The sequence below is a fragment of the Euprymna scolopes genome, chromosome 40 (genome assembly GCF_053919585.1).
Source record: "Euprymna scolopes isolate OS-2025 chromosome 40, ASM5391958v1, whole genome shotgun sequence".
NCBI classification, from domain to species: Eukaryota; Metazoa; Mollusca; class Cephalopoda; order Sepiida; family Sepiolidae; genus Euprymna; species Euprymna scolopes.
Genome location: NC_136521.1, coordinates 18,296,840 through 18,318,611, shown reverse-complemented (window position 1 = coordinate 18,318,611; position 21,772 = coordinate 18,296,840). Strand labels below are relative to the sequence as shown.

The window sequence follows — 21,772 nt, the reverse complement described above, 5'->3', positions numbered from 1 at the left end:
GATGCCAGCTGGGGATCAGAGCGTTGATGATGTAAGGATAGGAGTTTGGTTTTGGATGCATTAAAGGTAACTAGCCACATCTTCCCCCACTGAACCACGCGCTCGAGATCAGAGGAGAGAGAATCAGAGAGAACTTCGTCATTTACAGCCTTTGATGTGTTGCCGTAGATGGTCGTGTCATCAGCATAGATGTCAACGAATGATTTAAGTATGTGTTTAGGGAGGTCATTGATGTAGATCAGGAAGAGAGTTGGGCCGAGGATTGACCCTTGAGGGACTCCAGCATTTATATTGCAGGCCTCCGATTTTTGTCCATCTACCACTACTCTTATGAGCCTATCGGAGAGAAATGATTTAATGATTGAGAAAACATTTCCAGTTATACCGTAGCTGGAAATCTTGTGAAGTAGACCCTTATGCCATACTTTGTCAAAGGCCTTTGATATGTCAAGAGCAATTGCCCTAGAAAGGAAGCCTTTGTCAAGAGATTCACTAACCCTGTGGGATATAACCGTCAGCACATCTGCGGTAGATCTTGCAGAGCGGAAACCATATTGTGTGTCACTAAGAAGGTTGTTTCTGCTGAGGTGGTTGACTATTTCTCTATTTAATATTGATTCCAGTAACTTACTCATAACACAGAGAAGACTTATTGGTCTGTATTGAGAGGGAGATGACTTATCACCTGAATTCTTAAATACAGGGCAAACTGATGAGGTCTTCCAGGGGGTCGGAAAGCACTTCTCCTTAAGGCAGCGCTTAAATAGTTTCGTAAGTATGGGAGCAAGTTCTGGTTGAAGCTTTTTTAACACTATAATTGGGATGCCATCAGGGCCAGTTGCTTTACTGGAATCTAGGTTTTTTATTAGCTTGGCGACCTCATGCACGGATATTTGTATATTACCTAGCTTGTTCTGTGTTATAGGAGGAAATATGGGGAGTTGATGGCCTTCGTCGCATAGGGTAGAATTAGCTGCAAAGTTCTTTGCAAATAGTTTGGCCTTGTCTGACGCTGACGAGATAACCTCTGGTCCATTGATAATGGTTGGGATAGAACGCACACTTCTGTTCAGGATCCTATTTGTTATTTGCCAAAACTGGTGGGAACCAAGCCGTTGATCAGCTACCTTGGATTTAACAGACTGGGCATATAGCTCTCTTGCATTTTTTATTACTCTTTTACAGTGGTTGCTGGCAGTCCTGAAAGCAGCTTTAGTCTCAGTGCATCTATTACGTTGGTAGTTATGGAAAAAGTGATTTCTGTGCGCGATAGCAGCAGCACATTCTGGGGAGAACCATGGCTGGCTGTTAGGTTTTTGTTGGAATTTTTTTGATGGTATGAATTGGTCTATGCCTACAATTAACCATTCGGTCAGATCTGATACTATAGAGGACACTTCCTTTTGAAACATGGAGTGCAGAGGTAAATCAGATATGAATGTACGGAAGCTATCCCAGTCAGCCATAGAGTATCGGTATACAGTACGGTGGAGGGGTACGTCTGATGGCTTCTTACATTTTGTTTTTATCTTAACTGATACGACGGAGTGGTCGGAGGATCCTAAAGGAGAATGAACGGTACATGAACATAGCTCAGGGGAAGTTGAAAGAAAAAGGTCTAAGAGGCTTGCATATTGATTGGGTGTATCGGGCACACGGGTGGGTTCGCGAACAATCTGAGTGAGGTCATAAGCAATGGCAAAATCATGACAAAACCTCCCCTCATCATCTGTCTTATTTGAATGGGTCAGCCATTCCACGTTATGGACGTTGAAGTCACCACAGATGTGGATGTTAGCCGAGGGATGTGAAGACAGTATGTGGTCTATTTTCTCAGATATGCTCTTAAAGATAGTAACTCCGCTGTTGTGGGGCCTATAGAGGGCAAATATAAATGCAGTGGTGTTAGCAAGTGCAACCCTGAAGCACATATAGGGTAAATTAGGATCTTCTCTAGAGATATCCCTGCCACATGGGAAGCCATCCTTAATGTAGGCACATATTCCATGCCCATGGCGATCTTGGGAGTCAGATTTAGCTGTTAAATTGGAGTATCCATGCATTATGAACTCATCTAGGGAAGTGGTCGGCCCTATTCCAGTTTCACATAGAAATAATATGTCCGGTTTCGTCTCCTGTAATTGGGTTTCAACCTCTGGAAGGTTGGAACGTAGACCCCTGATATTGGAGAAGGAGACCTGGTAGTAGGGGTCTACGCTGGAAGATGGGGTTCTAGGTTTAATCGAGTTTTTATTCTGGAGATATTTCATGTTGAGGTTTGGGGATTTGTGGAATAGGTCGGCATACTTGGTTAGAGCAGTACAGAGAGGGAAAGTAAGAGAGAAAAAGACAGGAAGATTTTTTTTTTTTTTTTTTTTTTTTTTTATTTGTAGCACACGAAAAGGTAAAGCCGTAACAATTACCCACTAGTATGGCATCGAGAGGCCCCACCAGAGACTACTGCATGGTCCAGATCCACTCACCAAATGGCAATACAGCAGTCCCAGTACTTTGCGCCTGCTGATAGGACAGCCTCCTTAGTGGTTAATCCAAGGTTCGGGTCCCTGACTATCAGGCGGATAACGTCAGCCCAGACAAAACGTTTACCTCCAGCACCCTTACTAGTGACATGGCAACAAGGACAGACAAAGACAGAAAAATATCCGACATCTCAGACTACTGGTCACCAAGTAGTACCGACCTTTAAGCAGCTTTTTCTTCACCCTTTGTCAGAAACATCACTCATTGAATGAGGACTGAATGACAAAATAGGAGAAGCGAGAGTTACTGGAGCTGCCGATAACACATCCACTGTATTATCTACTCTCCATTAAAAAAAAAAAAAAAAAAAAAAAAAAAAGGGGGGGGGAGAAAGGGGAATGGGTACAAGTGACTTATATCTAAGTAGTAAGTCCGGTGCGAACTTAAGAATTCATGGCATTTTGGTGATAATCTCCCCTCCCATATTAATGGGTGGAAGTTTGTCGTTATCTATCTAGTTTGAATCATAAAAGTTTCATCTTATAATTAATTAAAATCCAATAATTAACTATTATCAATTTGTAAAGACTGCTTAATATTAATTATTTTATTGTTATTTCCATGGCAAGTGCTTGTCTGAGCTCCAATCTCTCGTCCCCCCTTGCCAATCTTTCACAAGAAACACCCGTCTGGCTGAAACTACTGTCAATAATTTTCCCCACTCTTTATCTGTGCCTAAATCCAAACGTAGATTCCATGAACAGAGCTTCTTTCTCAGAAGTGCACGATTGTGGAACTCTCTTCCGTATAAATCACAAAGTTTATTTGCATCCATATTCTTGACCTAATGTTGAAGTTGCATTAAATCAACTTGCAGGAACAAGTGTGTTTACAAAAATAGATTTGAAAATGGCGTTAAATTCACTTTCCACATCTCCGTGTTGACAAAGCCATTTGGCAGAAGTGACACCAGACAAATTTTTAGCTATAAAAACTAAAACTGTATAGAATGTATTTTTTTTTAAGCAAATATAAAAATAGAAGTTTTATTTAAACAATCTTTATTTGAACAAAATTGTAACCTTTCTAATAAAAATATGTTCATGAATTGTTTTTTTTAAAGATTTTTTTAAAAAATATTTTGAACTGTTTTTTTTTCAAAGAGATTTTGTTTAAAAATATTTATGAACTGTTTTTTTTTTAAAGAGATTTTGTTTAAAAATATTTATGAACTGTTTTTTTTTTAAAGAGATTTTGTTTAAAAATATTTATGAACTGTTTTTTTTTTAAAGAGATTTTGTTTAAAAATATTTATGAACTGTTTTTTTTTTAAAGAGATTTTGTTTAAAAATATTTATGAACTGTTTTTTTTTTTCAAAGAGATTTTGTTTAAAAATATTTATGAACTGTTTTTTTTTTAAAGAGATTTTGTTTAAAAAATATTTATGAACTGTTTTTTTTTTAAAGAGATTTTGTTTAAAAATATTTATGAACTGTTTTTTTTTTTTAAAGAGATTTTGTTTAAAAAATATTTATGAACTGTTTTTTTTTTTAAAGAGATTTTGTTTAAAAATATTTATGAACTGTTTTTTTTTTAAAGAGATTTTGTTTAAAAATATTTATGAACTGTTTTTTTTTTAAAGAGATTTTGTTTAAAAATATTTATGAACTGTTTTTTTTTTAAAGAGATTTTGTTTAAAAATATTTATGAACTGTTTTTTTTTTTCAAAGAGATTTTGTTTAAAAATATTTATGAACTGTTTTTTTTTTAAAGAGATTTTGTTTAAAAAATATTTATGAACTGTTTTTTTTTTAAAGAGATTTTGTTTAAAAATATTTATGAACTGTTTTTTTTTTTTAAAGAGATTTTGTTTAAAAATATTTATGAACTGTTCTTTTTTCCAATAGTTAAATGAAATGAGATTTTTAATAGTCATCTGCCAGAATTCCTCAACCAACATTTACTATGTTTTGTTTTTTCAAATATTTCGTGTTTGGAAAAAAAAAATCTTGTTTATTACTTATTTGTCGTGTTATTTGACCAAGAAATTGGAGAGTTTTTTTATTATTTCGTTAGTTATTTCATTTTCAGTGAATTTTACTCAAATAGAAGAATTAACAATTTTATTTTAGTAAGAAGAATAACAAAACATTTTAATAAGAAAGATAACGAAATTGTAATTCGTTCTTACTAAAATAATAACAGGAAAAATACATCTTTTCTGGTAATAATAAAAATAAATTCTGTTTCATTTTGTTTTCGAGTTTCCGATTCGATTTTTAAGTTTGATGAACATGGACGATTTTTTTTAGCTGTGATTTGGCCAGAGTATTCCAGTATCGATGTTTATCTAACTTTTATTATAAAAGTTGTATTTTTATACTTTATTATTTACAAATATTACCAACACCTGATGTTTGGAAAACAGTTCATAATATATATTTCATTATAAAAGTTCTATTTTTGTTTGATAAAAAAAAACAAAAAAAAACAAAAAAAACAGTTCATAAACATTATTGGGGAAAAAAATAGTTCATAAATATTAAAAAAAAAAACAAAAAAAAAAACAGTCCATAATATATTTTTTTCTATAAAAGTAAGAATAAAAAAAAATATATGAATTAAAAAAAAAACAGTTCATAAAGAGGTTATTATTATTATAAAGGTTATAATTTTCTTATAAAAGTTCAAATAAAGACTGTTTGATAAAACTTCTATTTTTATATTTGCATTAAAAAAAAAAAAGAAAGGTAAATTCTGTAGTTTTGGTCATCTGTAACTAAAAGTTTGTCTGATGTTACTTCCACCAAATGGCTTTGTAAACAGGGGGACGCAGAACAGAAATTTAACTAAAAATGGCATATAACCAAATACCAATAGAAGAAGTAATAATAATATGCCAATAGCATTACTAAGATGGAAAACGAGGCCACATGAAATAAAAACAGCATGCACCATATTTCGAATGAACATCAAACACATTTTAGCAGAAGAGATAAAAAATATGGTCTGTTACAGAATATGATATACGCATACAAGTTATTTATGAAAAAGAATATTACATATCTATAAAAGTAAGAATCTGTGAGTACACTTCTCAACCTATATACTCAACAAATTTTGGATCTACAGGCTTGGAATTTGGCATATAGGGTATTCAGACATGTGGAAAACTTTAATTGGTTTTCATCCAGAAAAAAGGGCTGCTAAGGGATCCAAATTGAAAAATTGGTGCTGGGGGGGGGGGTCATTGGATTTTTATCCGTTTGTCAACTGTTTCAGACTGCGCATACATGAATCATATACATGACAGCTTCCTTATGTTAAGAATAAGTAGATTTGAAAACATTTTTAAAAGAATGTGGTAAGCTAGCCTTATGGTTATCGTACTTGGCTCAATGTCTTTAATTGTTGGTTTCAATCTCAACTTGAGTATTTTTTTTTTTACTTACAAGAAGTGAACTGTTTAGAAAAAAAAAATACTTGCATACACATATCTCAGTTTATTTCCGTTTTTTTTTTTCTTACTTCATTTTTTTTTTAATGAATTTAACATTATGTTTAATACTGGGCAACGCCAGATACATCTGCTAGTCTTGAATAAATTAAGAAACGTTGGAATTACAACAAATGAAAAGGCATAAACAATATTAATAAAATATTTTTAGGTTATTCCATTGCAAAAGAAGGTATATCACTAGACCAAACCAAACAGAAAAACAAAACATACTAAAAATATCTATACCTACAAATAAAAAAGAACTTGAAGTTTGGGAAAGGGGGTAAATTTCTACAGAATATAATTTACCACGCAATATTTATTAAAATATATGAGTTTGACTGAATGATTTGAAAATTTAAGGAAAAAAAGTTGGTTTCATCTGATCAGAGGAAGAAAAAAAGTTGGTTTCATCTGAGGAAGAATAAAAAGCTTTTGATTTATTATTAACTAGCGGGGGTACCCGGCGTTGCCCGGGTGTTTGGGGGTGTGTATGTAGGAGAGGGTGACTCTGTTTTAATATTATAAAAAAAAAAAAACACAATGTTTAGAAAACTCGGAAAAACCAATACAAAGCAAAACAGCGAACAAATGCAAAAAAAAAAAAAGGAAAAAAAAAGGTGTAAAAGAGGAAAAAAGTTTAGTTAGAAAGACAGGATCAAACCCGAAAGGCGAAAAAAAATGCCCGACACGTTACCCCTACACCAAAGAGACATACAACTGAGAACGGATAAAATTAAACCTTTAAAAACACTTGCAGGTGGTTTTAAACTAACGTCAACGTTTTCTAAGTCGTAGTAGCAGGAGCAGAGAAAATGAAGGAACAATTTTTTTGGCACCCCTCCCTGTATAAAACTGATGATTTTAGGATGAAGGAATTAATATTTTTGGCCAATTTTTCGATATTTGTCGGGCGAAGGTTGGAACTTTAAAATGATACCTATCTGGCAAAAATCCGTGACCCGTGTCGAAAGCTTTTGCAAGACATACAAACACACATACATACATACATTTTCGCTTTTATATATATAGATTATGGTTATGGCAATCAATAGTGAAAATGTTTGATCGTGAGGACATTCAATAATGTAGTTATTAATAAGACTAATGAATATTGAATTATTTAAAATAAAGGATGAAGATAGGAATAGAAGTAATGAATTTTGGGCAACGCCGGAATTATTGCTGGCTGTGCACACACGTAAATATTGTTAACAAGTCTTCAAACCAAGAAATGTCATCAAAAGTCATGAAAATTGAAAGGAGAGTGCAGAAACTTTAAAATCAACATTCTTCAATTGACAAGTTTTGAAAACAGTCATATTGAAATTTGCCCTTGGACGAATTTAATAAGGGCCAGTGGAAAACGAAATTCCTATCTAAAGTTTTTGTAAATAAAAACAAATGCCAACCAAGAAAAAGTTAGTTAGAGAGAAGAGGGCACCGAGACGACCAGTTGCCATTTTGTGTCACCTACAACACTCGACCAAGCTCCATCTCTCTCTCTCCATAGCACATTGATGAGAAAGAATTGAACAGAAAATAAACTGTCATTCCTTTTTTATAAACTTACATCAAGTGTTTTTTGTGAAACAACTAACTGTTTTATCTACATTCGTCAAGAACTTGAAACTCTATTTAACAGATTAAATAGACAACACAGGTTAAAAACTAAAGTACAACATAACAGAATGATTAGAAACAGAGAAAATATATTCCAAAGAGCTGAAAGATTTGCCTGACCATGATAAATGGTGGGATTCTGTTCTCAAGCATGTGGTGAAGTTTTCTAAAGTATTCACATAAGTCAAGTCTTATTCTCTTTGTTTCGCATTCATCTTACCTTCGTTGTATAAATGCCTTTCACTTTTAAATTACATTCAATGATTTCTCGTTTGCCAGTTGCAAACATCTCGACTGCAATTACATCCGGACTCCGCTGAATCACCGCAACCTTTGCACGAAAAAGAAAAATAATTTTTTAAAAATAAATAAATAAAATAAGGCGTGGTTATTGAGAAAAGTGTGAACAAATGGACTGATGAATGATTTGGGGCTAATTTAACACTATAATGCCCCTTAGGTGGGGGGATACCAGAGTTATCCTGGAAAATCCATTCTGGAAAAAAATTTCTTTCACTATGACTAACGTTTGTGAAAAATCAAAAAAAAAAATCAAAAAAAAAAAAAAATCAAAAAAAAAATCAAAAAAAAAAAATCAAAAAAAAATCAAAGGTGTGGTTATTGCTAAAAGTGCAAATAAATGAGCAGGAGTGAATTACTAGGTTCAATCCCTCCTTTGTTGAGGGACCAATAAATGTTGTATCATTTGGATTATTTCTATTGTTTTCATCTTGGTTATATTCACAACGGTTCAACTAATATAACCTATGCTTTCTTCAAGTATTTTTTTTTTTAACTTGAAAACCTATAATTAAATAACTAGAGTGTTATTTCTTCTGCCCTTCACATCAACAATTTCTTGGTTAAGTTTGACACTGTTGTCCAAACTTCCAACTTCTGTATACGTAATTCACCTTCTCTCAACTGATAACGCACTTTTGCTGATTGAACTTACTTCTTCAAAATCCAACTTCAAAATGAACCTCCTCTCTGAAAAATCAACCCTCTTTTATCTCCAACCAGGAGCATTTCATCTGCATATCAGGTGGTAACATTGCAGGCATATAAAGAGATAAGGCAGCCATTTTTGTTTCTTTCTTCTTCATTCATTTCGTTACACAACCCATTGAATTATGCACACGTGTGCATAATTCAATGGGTCGGTTGTGGAACGAAATGAATGAAGAAGAAAGAAACAAAAATGGCTGCCTTATCTCTTCAAGTCACGCGTTTCCCTACACTCCCCCCTGATCTCATGATCACAACCAGGGCAGGGGGGCAGTCGTCTTTGTCGGGTACTTCTTCGAAGAATCGGAGGCAGGACTTCCTCATTGCCATCTTCCTCATTACCACTGTTATTGCCACCAATCTGTTCCATTATCCCTTCTCGTGGTTCCATATGTGGTGTTTCACAATTAGGGCAGGGGGGCAGTATCCGTCTTTGTCGGGTACTCCTTTGAAGAATTGGAGACATCACTTCCTCGGTTCTATCTCTTCCTCAGTATGTTCCATCATCCCCTCTCATGGTGCTATAGGCGGTGTTTCGCAATCACAGATGGTAAGTAGTATTCGTCTTTTTTGGGTAATTCGATGAGGAACTGGTGGCATTACTTCCTCGTGTCCATCGTTCTCATCACCATTGCCACCAGTATGTCCTATCATTCCCTCATCTGGTTCTGTAGGTAGTGTTTCTCTGCTCACCTGAAGGACAGTAGGCGATCAGGATCATCCCTGAACTGTATATGATTCTCCTCATCGTCCTCAGAATCGGAAGAGGTATAACAGGGGTGGATATCTTTTACGTGACGTGGTACACCATCAATCAACATGGTCTGAGGACTTATGATTTTATCTATTTTTCCTTTGCAAAATTTTACAGTGCACCCAGCATACGGGGGTTTTATCTAAACACGGTCTCCCACTTGATATGGTGTATTGACAACGCTAACCACTGATGGTGTGACATCAATTCCTTTTACACGCTGTTCATAGCGGTAAATCCCATTGGCTGGTGCAGTTGCTGGTGTTGCATGGTCCTTGGGTATCACATTATACCAGTATACAGCTTCTGGAATAGAACACTGTGTCCTGGCCGCAATTCTTTTGATGGTGCAGTGACACCGCTCCGCTATACCGTTAACTTCAGGAAAATATACACATCCGTAACGCATTCTAATCCCCCATTCCTGCATGAATTTCTGAAATTTTTGACATCAAAACGTAGTGGTGTTATCAGTTAGAATTTCAAGTGGTGAACCACATTCAAAAAAGATAGCTCTCAACTGTCGTATAATGCTAGATGCATCCTGTCATGTCAACAGGCGCCATATCATGAAACGTGTCGGGCCACAATTTGTCAAGGTCAAAAAATGCTTGCCCTCATAATGCGTTACATCCATTCCTACTCGATACCAGTTGTCCTCCACCTCAAGCTTCCCTTTTTGCCATTGGAACAGTGCTGGATCAATTCGCTGACACTCTTTGCACGAGTGTATGGCTGCCTTGATTGATGCCCTTGTAGTTGCAGGACACACTCTTCGGACAAAATATGTTGTCCTCCGAATTCCGGGATGTCCATTCTGCTAATGTATCGTACGGATCTGATCAGGTGTTAATTGATCTGTTACGGTCGCGCATGTCTGTTGTGGAGGATCAGATCCCTGCCTCATTTCAATCCAGCTCTTTGGTACTCTAGTCAAGCTATTATCCAAATTCTGCATCGACGAAACTAAGGTAATGTCCACCTGCAAGCTGTATTCGTCAACTAGATGCTTTATTATTGCCAGTCTCCTTCGTACTAACATCTCACTTGCAGCTCTAGTCTTAACTTGAGCCTTTCCAGTCAAGGTGTCGGTCAACCAGTGATAAACACACAATGAGTCAGTGTAGAGATGCACAATGTTAGCCTGCTATTGCAATGCAAGATTAAGCCCTTTTAACATGGTATCAAGTTCTGCCAAATTTATATGCTGGGCATCATTTTTCGGACAAAGCCAGCACGCATCTTCCACAACAGCACCTAATTATTCCAACATGACACCTGTAGCCAGTGAACTTGTGTCAACTCATGCATTCAGTTCGTTTTCAGATACTTTTCACTCACCCTGGGCAGGGTCGTTCCTATGTACTCTGGACAACGTTTCAGCCATTATTTGCTGGAGAGAATCATCATCCACCATGTCATCCCATTCCTTGGTTACTGCAGTTACTCGTCTTTTTAACACTCCTGTTGCCGATCGAAGCCATCCACAGACAGATAGATGTCCTACTAATTTACCGCAAATAGAAAACACAATGCACTTTGTCAATACACTGGGTAACTCTGGAATCGGGCTTCCTCGCTTCCATCACAAAGTATTGCCCTCCTCCCAGAACTTTAGGCCTAACACAGGCACTCCATCCTTTAGGTGCTTAGGGTCTTTGCTTATTAACCTAAACGATTCCAGTTTTATTCAAACCGCATCTGCCGATATTATATCCTCATTAACGTAGATGTTGTCAATGTAAGCTGAAGCAGCTTTTGCTGTGGTCTCATCCTGCATCAAAACAGTTTTAATAATAGTTGTCACTATTAAAGGTGTTACGTTAAGGCCAAAACCTAAACGTGTCAAACAATATCGTTTTTCCTTGATTATCACTCTCTGAAATGGCCATAATGACTCATGGACATGTATCTGCAGGGAGGCTCTCTTCAAATCCAGCAGTGCTACATTACTCCCTTTCTGACGCCACTCTCTTAGTTTAGCAGCGCACACATCTGCGTTTCCAGTGAAAGCATCAACATGTTGATTCAATTCTCGGTAATCTGTTACGGGCCGAATTTTATCTTTAGTAGGTTGTTCAACAGCCATGAACGGAATTAATCCTTTGGGTAGTCCCAGATGTTCCTGTGGTACGGTATTAACCAACCGTTATCAATCCACATCTGAAGTTCTTCATATGCTGCCCTATTCTTTGGAGAAACTGCATACTCTGGAATGGTGTTGAACAGCCGATCTAGTGCCTGGCTCATAGTCCATTTCACTTTGCAGTCCACACCTTTCGTTGTCATCAAACGTAGCACAGAAGTCCTTTTCTTCAATAGACATGGCTGCACAGACTTCTTTCCCTTCTCCAAGCATTACACTCCCAGTCGCTGTGATTATGACGCCTCCTAGTGCTTGTATTGCATCAATTCCAATCAACATGTCGTAGCCAAGGGGTTTCTCTTGCATCACCAGAATGTCAACTTTGGCTGTGTCACCCTTCTTAGTACAGATCGTGACTATCCCTTCACCACAACATGCTCAGGATAAGCCATTGATGGTCATAATGCCGACTGGTTGCTCCCACCTCATCTGACAGTGATGTGCACTAACTATAGACCGGGAACACCCCGTGTCTACGAGTGCCGAACACTGCACATCATCAATTTTAATGCCAATGACCAGTAATCCTGTGTTTATTGGTTGGCAGCGTGCAAGGGTGGCAATAGTACCTTGCCCCCAACATCGTTTCCTGAACAGTTGCGAGATATGTGCCCAAACTTATTGCAGCGATAGCATTGTACTGTTCTCTGTGCTCGTGGATATACACACATCCTATGACTCCGGCACTCCTTAGCAAAATGATTGGCCTCCCCACATTTATAGCACACGGAGAGAATCTACATTGCCTCCATGCGGTTCGAATGCCACATGTCAAATACTAGCTGCTGCTGCTGCAATTGGTTCATGTTTCTTACAGATGTTTCAATTTCAAGCCAATAACTCGTCCGTTGTCAATTCATCAATTTGTGATGATGCCCGCAACTGTTTACTGATCTCTTCAGGTAAGCCTACTAAAAAGGCACAGCTTAATATCTTGTCATTGACCCCATCAAAGGTACAGATAACTTTCGTAGGTCGGCTAGGTACATGCCAACTGTTTCCTTGGAGTGAAGTCGCGAGCTCATGAACTGTTGCCATGCAACAAATGGATCTGTACAAAACGCTATATACAGGCTTTGCTTGATTTCATCCCAGTCTGGTTCATCCCCGATTTGCTGGTAGACTGCATAGGCCCCTCTGGTTAACCACAGAGGAATGACTGTGGCTCGTTCTTTAATTTTGCACAGTTTAAAGATTTTCTCAACCTTCTCAACCCATTCGACGACAGACGATCCAGTGGTAGATCTATCAAAACTCAGGCATCAAGCGAAAGTCGAATCTGTCCATATTTTTTTTTTTTTCTGCTTTTTGAGTCACCGCACACCGAGGGACGAAATAGCTTATAATTAAATAAATCGAGTGTTATTTCTTCTGCCCTTCACATCAACACTTTCTTGGTTAAGTTTGACACTGTTGTCCAAACTTCCAACTTCTGTATACGTAACGCCCCTTCTCTCAACTGATAACGCACTTTTGCTGATTGAACTTACTTCTTCAAAATCCAACTTCAAAATGAACCTCCTCTCTGAAAAATCAACCCTCTTTTATCTCCAACCAAGAGCATTTCATCTGCATATCAGGTGGTAACATTGCAGGCATATAAAGAGATAAGACAGCCACTTTTGTTTCTTTCTTCATTCATTTCGTTCCACAACCGACCCGTTGAATTATGCACACGTGCTAGTTAGGTAAGTCACACGTTTCCCTACAAAACCTATAAAATAATTTTTTTATCTAAACTGTTATGAGAGTAAATTCTCCTGTCAGTTCAAATTGAGTTAAAATCGAATATTTAATGATGAAGCTCATCATTTTCAATCCTCTCATAATATCCTTCATTATTCAACTAACAATCTATTCATCACATTAACCTTTATCCTTGAATAGCTTTTGGCTTTGATAAGTGGTGACTTTAAAAAAAAAAAAATACCAGTTTTATTTATATGATTAATTGAAGTTATACATAGGGAGAAATTGTGGGTTCACATCAATATATATATATATATATATATATATATATATAAAATAGTTATCCATGGATACATGTTTCGCCATACGTACAGCATGGCTGACTATGCCAAAATTTGAACCCACAACTACAAAGCCTGTTTTTTCTTTTTCAAGTTTCTTATCAGTTTGTTCCAGCTACTGGATGCCAGGCATTCACCTACTTTTTCATATATTCCAACCGAGAGATCTTTTTAAGATCCTAACTGTCCCTTTAAGTGCAATTGTTTGAATCTCTTTTGCATTTGGTTCACCGGGTATATTTGCTAGGTAGTTATTGAAATTGTTTTTCATGAGTTCAGTTGTTCCTATAATTACTGGAATGATACAGATTTTCCTAGGATTCTAGTTTTTTTCTTTTGATGTCATACATAAGATCTTTTGATGTCATACATAAGATCTTGGTCAAATACGCATATATGAATACATTCATCATCATCTGTTTTTAGAAAAAAAGTAGTTGGACCTACCTACACAGCATCTTTATATTTTCTTTATGTTTTTCATCTTTTGATCGTCTTAAAATTTAGTAATCGTCCTGTTTTCGTATTTCTACTTTTTAAATGATATTTCAGTTAATTACCTATTGTAATATTAATTAATCTTTTGTAAGTTTTTTATTTTAATAATTATTTTTCTTCCCCAATTTATTCATTTAATTGATTCTAGTTTATATTTATATGCTCAATTATTTCTTCCACAATCTACAATAGTTTCATACACTTTGTTTACATTCTACAATCTACTGATTAGTTTATGCTTAACATTTTATTTCTTAAGAAGGAACTGTGATTAAAAGGTTAATTTAAATATTATTAATTAAAATTTATCTTCATCTCATACTGGTTAATCTAATAATTCAAATTTTAAATTTATCTTTTCAATTCTTATCATTATCCAAGTATTTTATTTTAATTTACTATCTTTCCTATTTCTTATCATTCATGAAATCTTCATGTTTAAAGGGAGATAACTATTTAATCAATTTTTACCAATATATCAATTTAACAAAACTCAATGTATTAATATTTAAACTTTAGTATTTATTAATCATCTTTGTTCAATTTTAAACTTATAATTCTAACATTATCTTCTTTATAACAATCTCAGTCCAACCTCTCACTTAAGTTAGCACAATTTTAAAAGATGCAACATGGTTTTGGTATCTGTCCTTAAAAACACATTCAGTTCTCCCAAGGTATATCTTTTTACTATTATCCACCTTAACTTCACATTTGTATACAATTTCACAAATTAAGCAATTGCCTTCCAATGGACATTCATTAGATATTCTACAGTTACATTTTCTCTCCAAATTTAGTTCACCTATAATCCTATTATTATTCACTATTTTGTTTATTTTACCATTATTAGAACCTATTATAGTATTACCTAGAGTGACAGCAATTGAGAATGAAAGTTTAACTGTTCTTATTAATTACTTTACTTAATCTATTTTCGGGAAGGGGCGGGGGGTTCTTATCAATTATTTTGTAAAACTCTTTAGGGATATTATTTTGTATATGTTTACTTAAAGGAGGATTAAACCAAACTTGTTTTTTTTTTTGCATCTATTTCTTATAGTCTTAATAGTATTATTACTTTTATATGCTTCTTAATTATTTTTTAATTTAATTCTATTTATTCTTCTTCTTATTTTTATACTTATTTTTATTCTTTACATTTCTTCTTCATTTCATGGTAAACCATCTACTATTATGGAACAAAGTAAAAATTATAGAGAAGAACGGTGGAGAGTAAGACGACTCAAAGAAGTAGTCCATATGCTGGGGAATAACCAATTACTAAGTAGACCTAGTATAGAATTTAATATGATATGGAGACCATTAATTATAAATAATAGATAACATATACAAGTAAAAAATAATTTTAAAAAAAACATTAATATATAGGTAGATATACATTAATATATATGTTAATATATAGTAATAATTAGTAATGAATAGTGATATTTACAACTAGAAATAAAATAGGTTTGAGGCTCCTAAAATTCATACCAGAATTGTTCGGTGCATGTGGTTAGAGTACTTGGAAAAATCAATCGTAAAAAGTGATATTCTCCTGAAGTTTGGAGGTTCAATCCTCAGTGTGGGCGACTGAAAATACAATGGTTGATGGAACAAGAGCATGCTACCCCTGTGAAGTAAATAAAGGGTTCCGCTCGAAAATCTGTCCAAATTCCTGAGTTTGACAAGATAACACCTGAAGAAGGTCAGACTGAAACATAAAAATCACACTCAAGATGAGAACAGTAGTTCAATGACTCCAAATAATATGAAGAATCAGAATCGGTAAAAATATTGGAATCATCTCACCACTAGTTTCTATTGTATTTCTGCTGTGTTCAAAAGAATGACGACTCATATATGAAAATACAACCATTTTATTATTGATTTACGATGGTTATGGATGGTTGGAAGGAGGAAGATGCATGCACAGAAATTTGATGGGTTGATTCTTCTCAGGCCCAAATCATCAACCAATAACAATATCCCTTTTGATTGTTATTATTTAACCATTTATGACAACCTGAAATATCCCTTTGTACCTGTAACCACCATTTATTCAACCATTGTAGTTTCACTGAATTAACCTGACTTTCATTACACCTGTGTAACCCTTTGCTGAACATAATCTTGGAAACACCATACTTTTAACTTATCTCCTTTTTGACAATTGATCAAGCTTGTTGCTTCTTCACAGCAGATGCCTATGTCAAGTTCATATCATTTATAGAGTATTAGTTTACAAAGAATTTTTTTTTTTTTTTTTTTTTTACACAGTGATCACCACTTATCAAGGCCCGGAAGCCACGCAGGGATAAGGGTTATTGCAAGTACATTACGTATAATGATGCTATGTCTCATCAACAATATTTTCTGGTGAGTTCATATAACAAAAAAAAAGTATTTCTGAATTTTTGAGATGAGGATTAATTACAGTAGAACCCTGGAATACGGCATTAATTCGTTCTGGGGTTGGAATTAGAAAGTGAAATTGCTGTACGGCGGGGCCTAAGCAAAATTTTATACAATACATATTAAAAATTAGTAACAAAATACAATGCAATATATAATACACATGTATATTATAAATAACACAGTAAGGCGGGCAAATACCATAACCAGGGGCCGGGAAAACATCATATACCACATCATAACCTGAAAAAAAAACAAAAAAACATATCCCAGTGCCACTGTATCCCGGGGTTCTACTGTATTCATATCATAGAATTTTTCAAACTACTGTTCTAATCTTGAGTGTTATTTTCCCAATGTTTCGGTTGATATAACCTTCAATCATTTTCAGGGGTGTTTTGTCTGCAAGGACCCATCCTGTAGTAGATAAAGTATTTGGTAAAATTCAGTTGTAAAGTTATACTCTTCTAGAGGTTGAAAATTCAATGTAACTCAAGTGTTACACCAAAAATACAATTGTGAATTACTTAGGATTTTTACCCAGTCATGACTGACAGAACGAGAACATGCTACCCCCATGAAGTAAATAAAGGGTTCCATTCAAAATTTTGTGCTGATTCTCTAGTTTGACAGAAAGATTCCCAAGTTCATCAAGATACATTTGAAGAATGTCGAAGATTACATTGACCAAAACATTGTGAAAATGACACTCAAGATAAAGAACAGTAGTCCGAAGAACCCAAATAATACAAAGATGTTGTTGTGTTGCTTTCCATGCACATCTGCAGTTCATATTGGATTATTCACATTACTGTTCTCACAATGTTTCCGTCGATGTAAACTCCGACCTTTTTCATGTGTATATTGTTGAACTTAAGAATCTGTATAAAATTTCAAATGGAACTCTTTATCTTATCCATGGGGGTAGCATGCTCTCATTCCATCAGCCATGACTGGGTAGAACTCTTAAGTAATTTGCAATTGTACTCTTAGTATCACCCGCAGTGAGGATTGAACCTTCAATTTCAGGAAGCATGTCACTTAGAACTTAATTTTACATGAGCTCCAATCTATGATCCCCCCCCTTACCAAATTTTCACAAAAAACACTTATCTAGCTAAAACCACTATCAATAATTTTCCCAACTCTTTATCTGTGCCTAATCCTAAATATGGATGCCATGAACAAAGTTTCTTTCTTAAAACTACATGCCTATAGTACTCTCTTTCATTTGCCTGCTTTTCAGTTGACTACAATATGATCGTCTTCAAGTCTAACATAAACAAGTTCTTGATGAGCTGTCCCCTTAAGTAATCCAATTTACTAAATTTCCACTTCTAATGATTACTATATTATCCCATTGACAACCGTACATTCATTAATCCTTATCCTCAAGTGGCCTCTGGGCCTTGATAAGTGGTGAATCTTTTGTAAAAAAAAAAAAAAAAAAAACTTTATCCATTATGGCATGGGTCCTTGTGAAGAAACCAGAGGTTACATTCTTATGTTAGAAGGTTGCCTGTATCCATGGGAGTTGTGCCCTTTTGTTTAATTTTGTAAATGTAAATTCTCACACCAAACGTGAATAAATGAGATTTGAGAAAGTTAGCCATCTTGGTCTCAACGATGATTCGTCTTGTTGTGTTTTTACCAATAAAAACATAACAAAGCAACATCAGGCGAACAATTGTGAAAAAAACAATATTCCAGATAATCCAAATGTTCCACCTTCATCTCAATAATTCAAAAACATAACATTTGCAGTTAAATATCAACTCTTGAAACTGGCTGGCATGTATCTTGATATGATGCACCTGCTGGAAAAGTGTTTCTGTGATCCCATATTATAATCAAGACAATGGCATTTTGAGATTGTAGCATCTGGCAGCAACAGTAGACATGCTCTGGCAGTGCATATGAATGACAAACGTTTCAGATGATAGACCCTTGACCAAAGGAAAAAGGCGGAGTGCACAGAGAATTGAAAACATCTTCACTATCAATTGATGAAAGACTCGAGACAAAAGAAATTGATCTTCAAACTAATCATACAAAACATATGTACATTTTTTCATAATAAAATGAAACAACAACATGTCATAAAGTTCAACACCCAATAACACATAACTTTTTTAAGGTAATTACAAACCTATTTACTTATTTGCAGGCTGTTATCCTCATCTTCAGAGTTGTTGTTTCACCACATTTCAGCCAACTCATCCTTTGGCCTTCTTCAGGTGGTTAACCGTGACGGAATAGGAATGCTGAGTTTTAACTATCCACAGCAATTACTGCCTTCCATAGTTGTTGTCCCACCACGTTTTGGCCAACTAATCCTCTGGCCGGCTTTGGGTAGGATTGAAACAGCTATCTTCAGATAATGCTTACCTGGAACCATAGATATTCAACACCTCTATCTACTGCGCCACAGGCCACGAACGTGTCGTGAGACAACAACTATGGGAGGCAGTAATTACTCAAGATACAGTTAAGAGACTCAGCATTCCTATCCTGTAGTGGTTAACCACCTAAACAAGGCTAGAGGAATAATTGGCCGAAATGTGGTAAAACAGCGACTATGAAGATGAATATAACAGTCCGCAAATAAACAAATAAATAAACAAACAACGCATCTCAAAGGATTTCAATAAAAAAAAAATAGATAATTACAAACCTGTTTGTTAAAACAATAACACATGAGATTCTCGCTGAGAACAACAGCAACATTTCCCAGATTGACACAGAGCAGATTCTTTGGTATACTCCACTGAAAAACAAAACAAATTTTTGTTAATACAGAAAATTATTTTGAAAAGAAGATACTTATGCAGTTTATGGACCATGCTGAAATAATGTTATTAATAAGAAAGCCATACTTAACATGGTGTGGGGAAGGTGTTTTGTAACTATTCTGTACTTTCACCTAACAATTTAATAGAACAAAAAAAGAGATTATAAAACTTTAAACTTTAAGATATTTCTAATAGTGGGGCAGATTGCTGAAACAATCTTTCATCACTTGGTGCTTGTATCACTAAGTGATTGCTTGTATCACTAAGTGATTGCTTGTATCACTAAGTGATTGCTTGTATCACTAAGTGATTGCTTGTATCACTAAGTGATTGCTTGTATCACTAAGTGATTGCTTGTATCACTAAGTGATTGCTTGTATCACTAAGTGAAAGATTCTTATGGAATATTGAGATAACCTGCCCCACTATTAACAAATAGCGTGGTACAATAAGTGTATTTTTCTTTAACTTTTTTCACCGCAAACAAAGCACATTGCCACTTGGACGTAAGGGCTACTATTTAGAATCATGTTTATAGAGTACTATGTGCAGAGTTGAGCAGTGAGATATCTGCTTACATTAAATTTAAACTTTTGTATGTTGATATTCAATCAGGAAAACAGAAAACAGGGAGAGAATTCCAAAGTTTGAAGGAAAGACTTTAATAGTAAAGGAGTGCAATTTTGCTGCTTGTTCGGTTAGTCGTGAGTAAGTATGTTAAGGGAGCACCAGTGCTATGAGTTCATCAGGGCATATTTCATTAAAGCACTTGTAAAACAGGCACAAGGAAGCAACATTACAGCAATGGGACAGAGCAAGCTTAGAGCTTGGTTGATAGTGTGGGGTCTATTAGATGCATCAGCACAAATGTGGCAACAATACATGGCATGGGTGAATGGTTGCTTCATAGAGATACAGGTTACTCTCAGATGAGAGTAATTTTCGAGCTTGACAATGTCCTCAATTGAAAAACCCATTTTTAACATGAGGTGGGTTGGGGGCTTTATTAACTATTCTATACTTTAACCTAACAATTTAATAAACAAAAGATGCCTAAAATTTGAATTTAACATGAAAATCCTATCTAAAAAATAACAGTCTGTAAACTGCAAAATTACCAAAAAGGAAAACAATTTGAAATTTTACAAATTCTAAAAATCAGAAATTCCACTGACATGTATTATTTGTTACTATTCTGACTACTAGTCTCATCTTTATTGTTATCTTCACAATATTTCTGACGATGAACCTGCATCTTTTAAAACTTCATCCTCCTCCTCCTCACATCTGCTCTACATACTTGTTATGGAGAGGTGTCTGAGCAATCAAAGAATACAATAAGTCAATCCCAGGAATAAAGTGACCTATAATAGAGTTATGGAAAGGTGTCTGGGCAATCCCAGGAATAAGTCTCATCTTTATTATCTTCACAATATTTCTGACGATGAACCTGCATCTTTTCAAACTTCATCATTATCCTCCTCCTCCTCCTCACATCTGTTCTACATACTTGTTATGGAGAGGTGTCCGAGCAATCAAAGAATACAATAAGTCAATCCCAGGAATAAGGTGACCTGTAATAGTGTTATGGAGGTGTGTCCGGGTAATCAAAAGAACACAATGAGAAATCCTGGGATTTAAAACGACCTGTATCCATGATGCCTGGGAATGCGTCAATATTATGTCAATCGGCCAGGAAAGCTAACCGATATTAAAATGGGTTAGACCAAAACCAGCAAAAAGTACAACAAACAAAAGCTGGCGAAAATAAGTTAAATAGGCCAATCAACAGGAACTCTGACCCAGAGACTTGCAAAACAATAAACAAGCTGGCGAGAAAAAGGTCAACAGGTAAAAGTGATATAAATAAAAGAGCAGAGAAGAGAGACACAAAAAAGAAACACAAAGTGAAAATACAGGTCGATACAGAGTTCTGCAACCCACCTTCTCCACCGAGCTCCGATGATTAGTTATCACTTTTATTTTGAAGTATAAAATGTAAATAAACAAATCTGTATTAAAAACATAAAAAGTGTCTCGTATTTATTTTAACACAAAATAACTTTTCGTTTATACGACCAAGAGAACTTGACAGTCACAGCTCATTCATATATGTAAAATACTGGCATGCACTGGGCGGCTTTTACAAATTGTGTTGAACAATTTTTACAAATTAACTTCCAAACTAACTTACCTATGGCCACATCCTTATTTATTCCCTCTTTCTCTCAAATTCATTCATATTACTTCCTCCAATGTTGTCTTTGGATCCCTCCCACTGTCAACTGACCCTGCTAACTCAACTGTTCTACATCTACTGGCTAGAGAACTCATATATTCTTTCAATTTGGCATATCATCAAAGTCTTACCTTCTGCAAACATCTCCCTATACTGTCCAGATTTAATTTTACTCTGAGGTCATCAGAACTAAGCCTATCTTTAAGACTTGCATTACACATCCATCGCAACATTCTCCTATCATTTATCTTCATGCATTGCACTTCCATGCTTTATCACAACA

General features: G+C 35.3%; 1 protein-coding gene across 4 annotated transcripts in view; it reads right to left on the bottom strand.

Moving 5' to 3' along the window:
• LOC145265396 (intraflagellar transport protein 140 homolog) overlaps positions 1-21,772 on the bottom strand; it is a 159,238-nt gene that overhangs the window by 113,954 nt on the left and 23,512 nt on the right. For all 4 annotated transcript variants that reach the window (XM_080121217.1, XM_080121214.1, XM_080121215.1 and 1 more), the window contains exons 10-11: positions 19,133-19,225; positions 7,825-7,935 (exon numbers count right to left, since the gene is read on the bottom strand). In XM_080121217.1, coding sequence (XP_079977343.1) covers positions 7,825-7,935; positions 19,133-19,225 — 204 coding nt within the window. The remainder of the gene's footprint in view (positions 1-7,824; positions 7,936-19,132; positions 19,226-21,772) is intronic.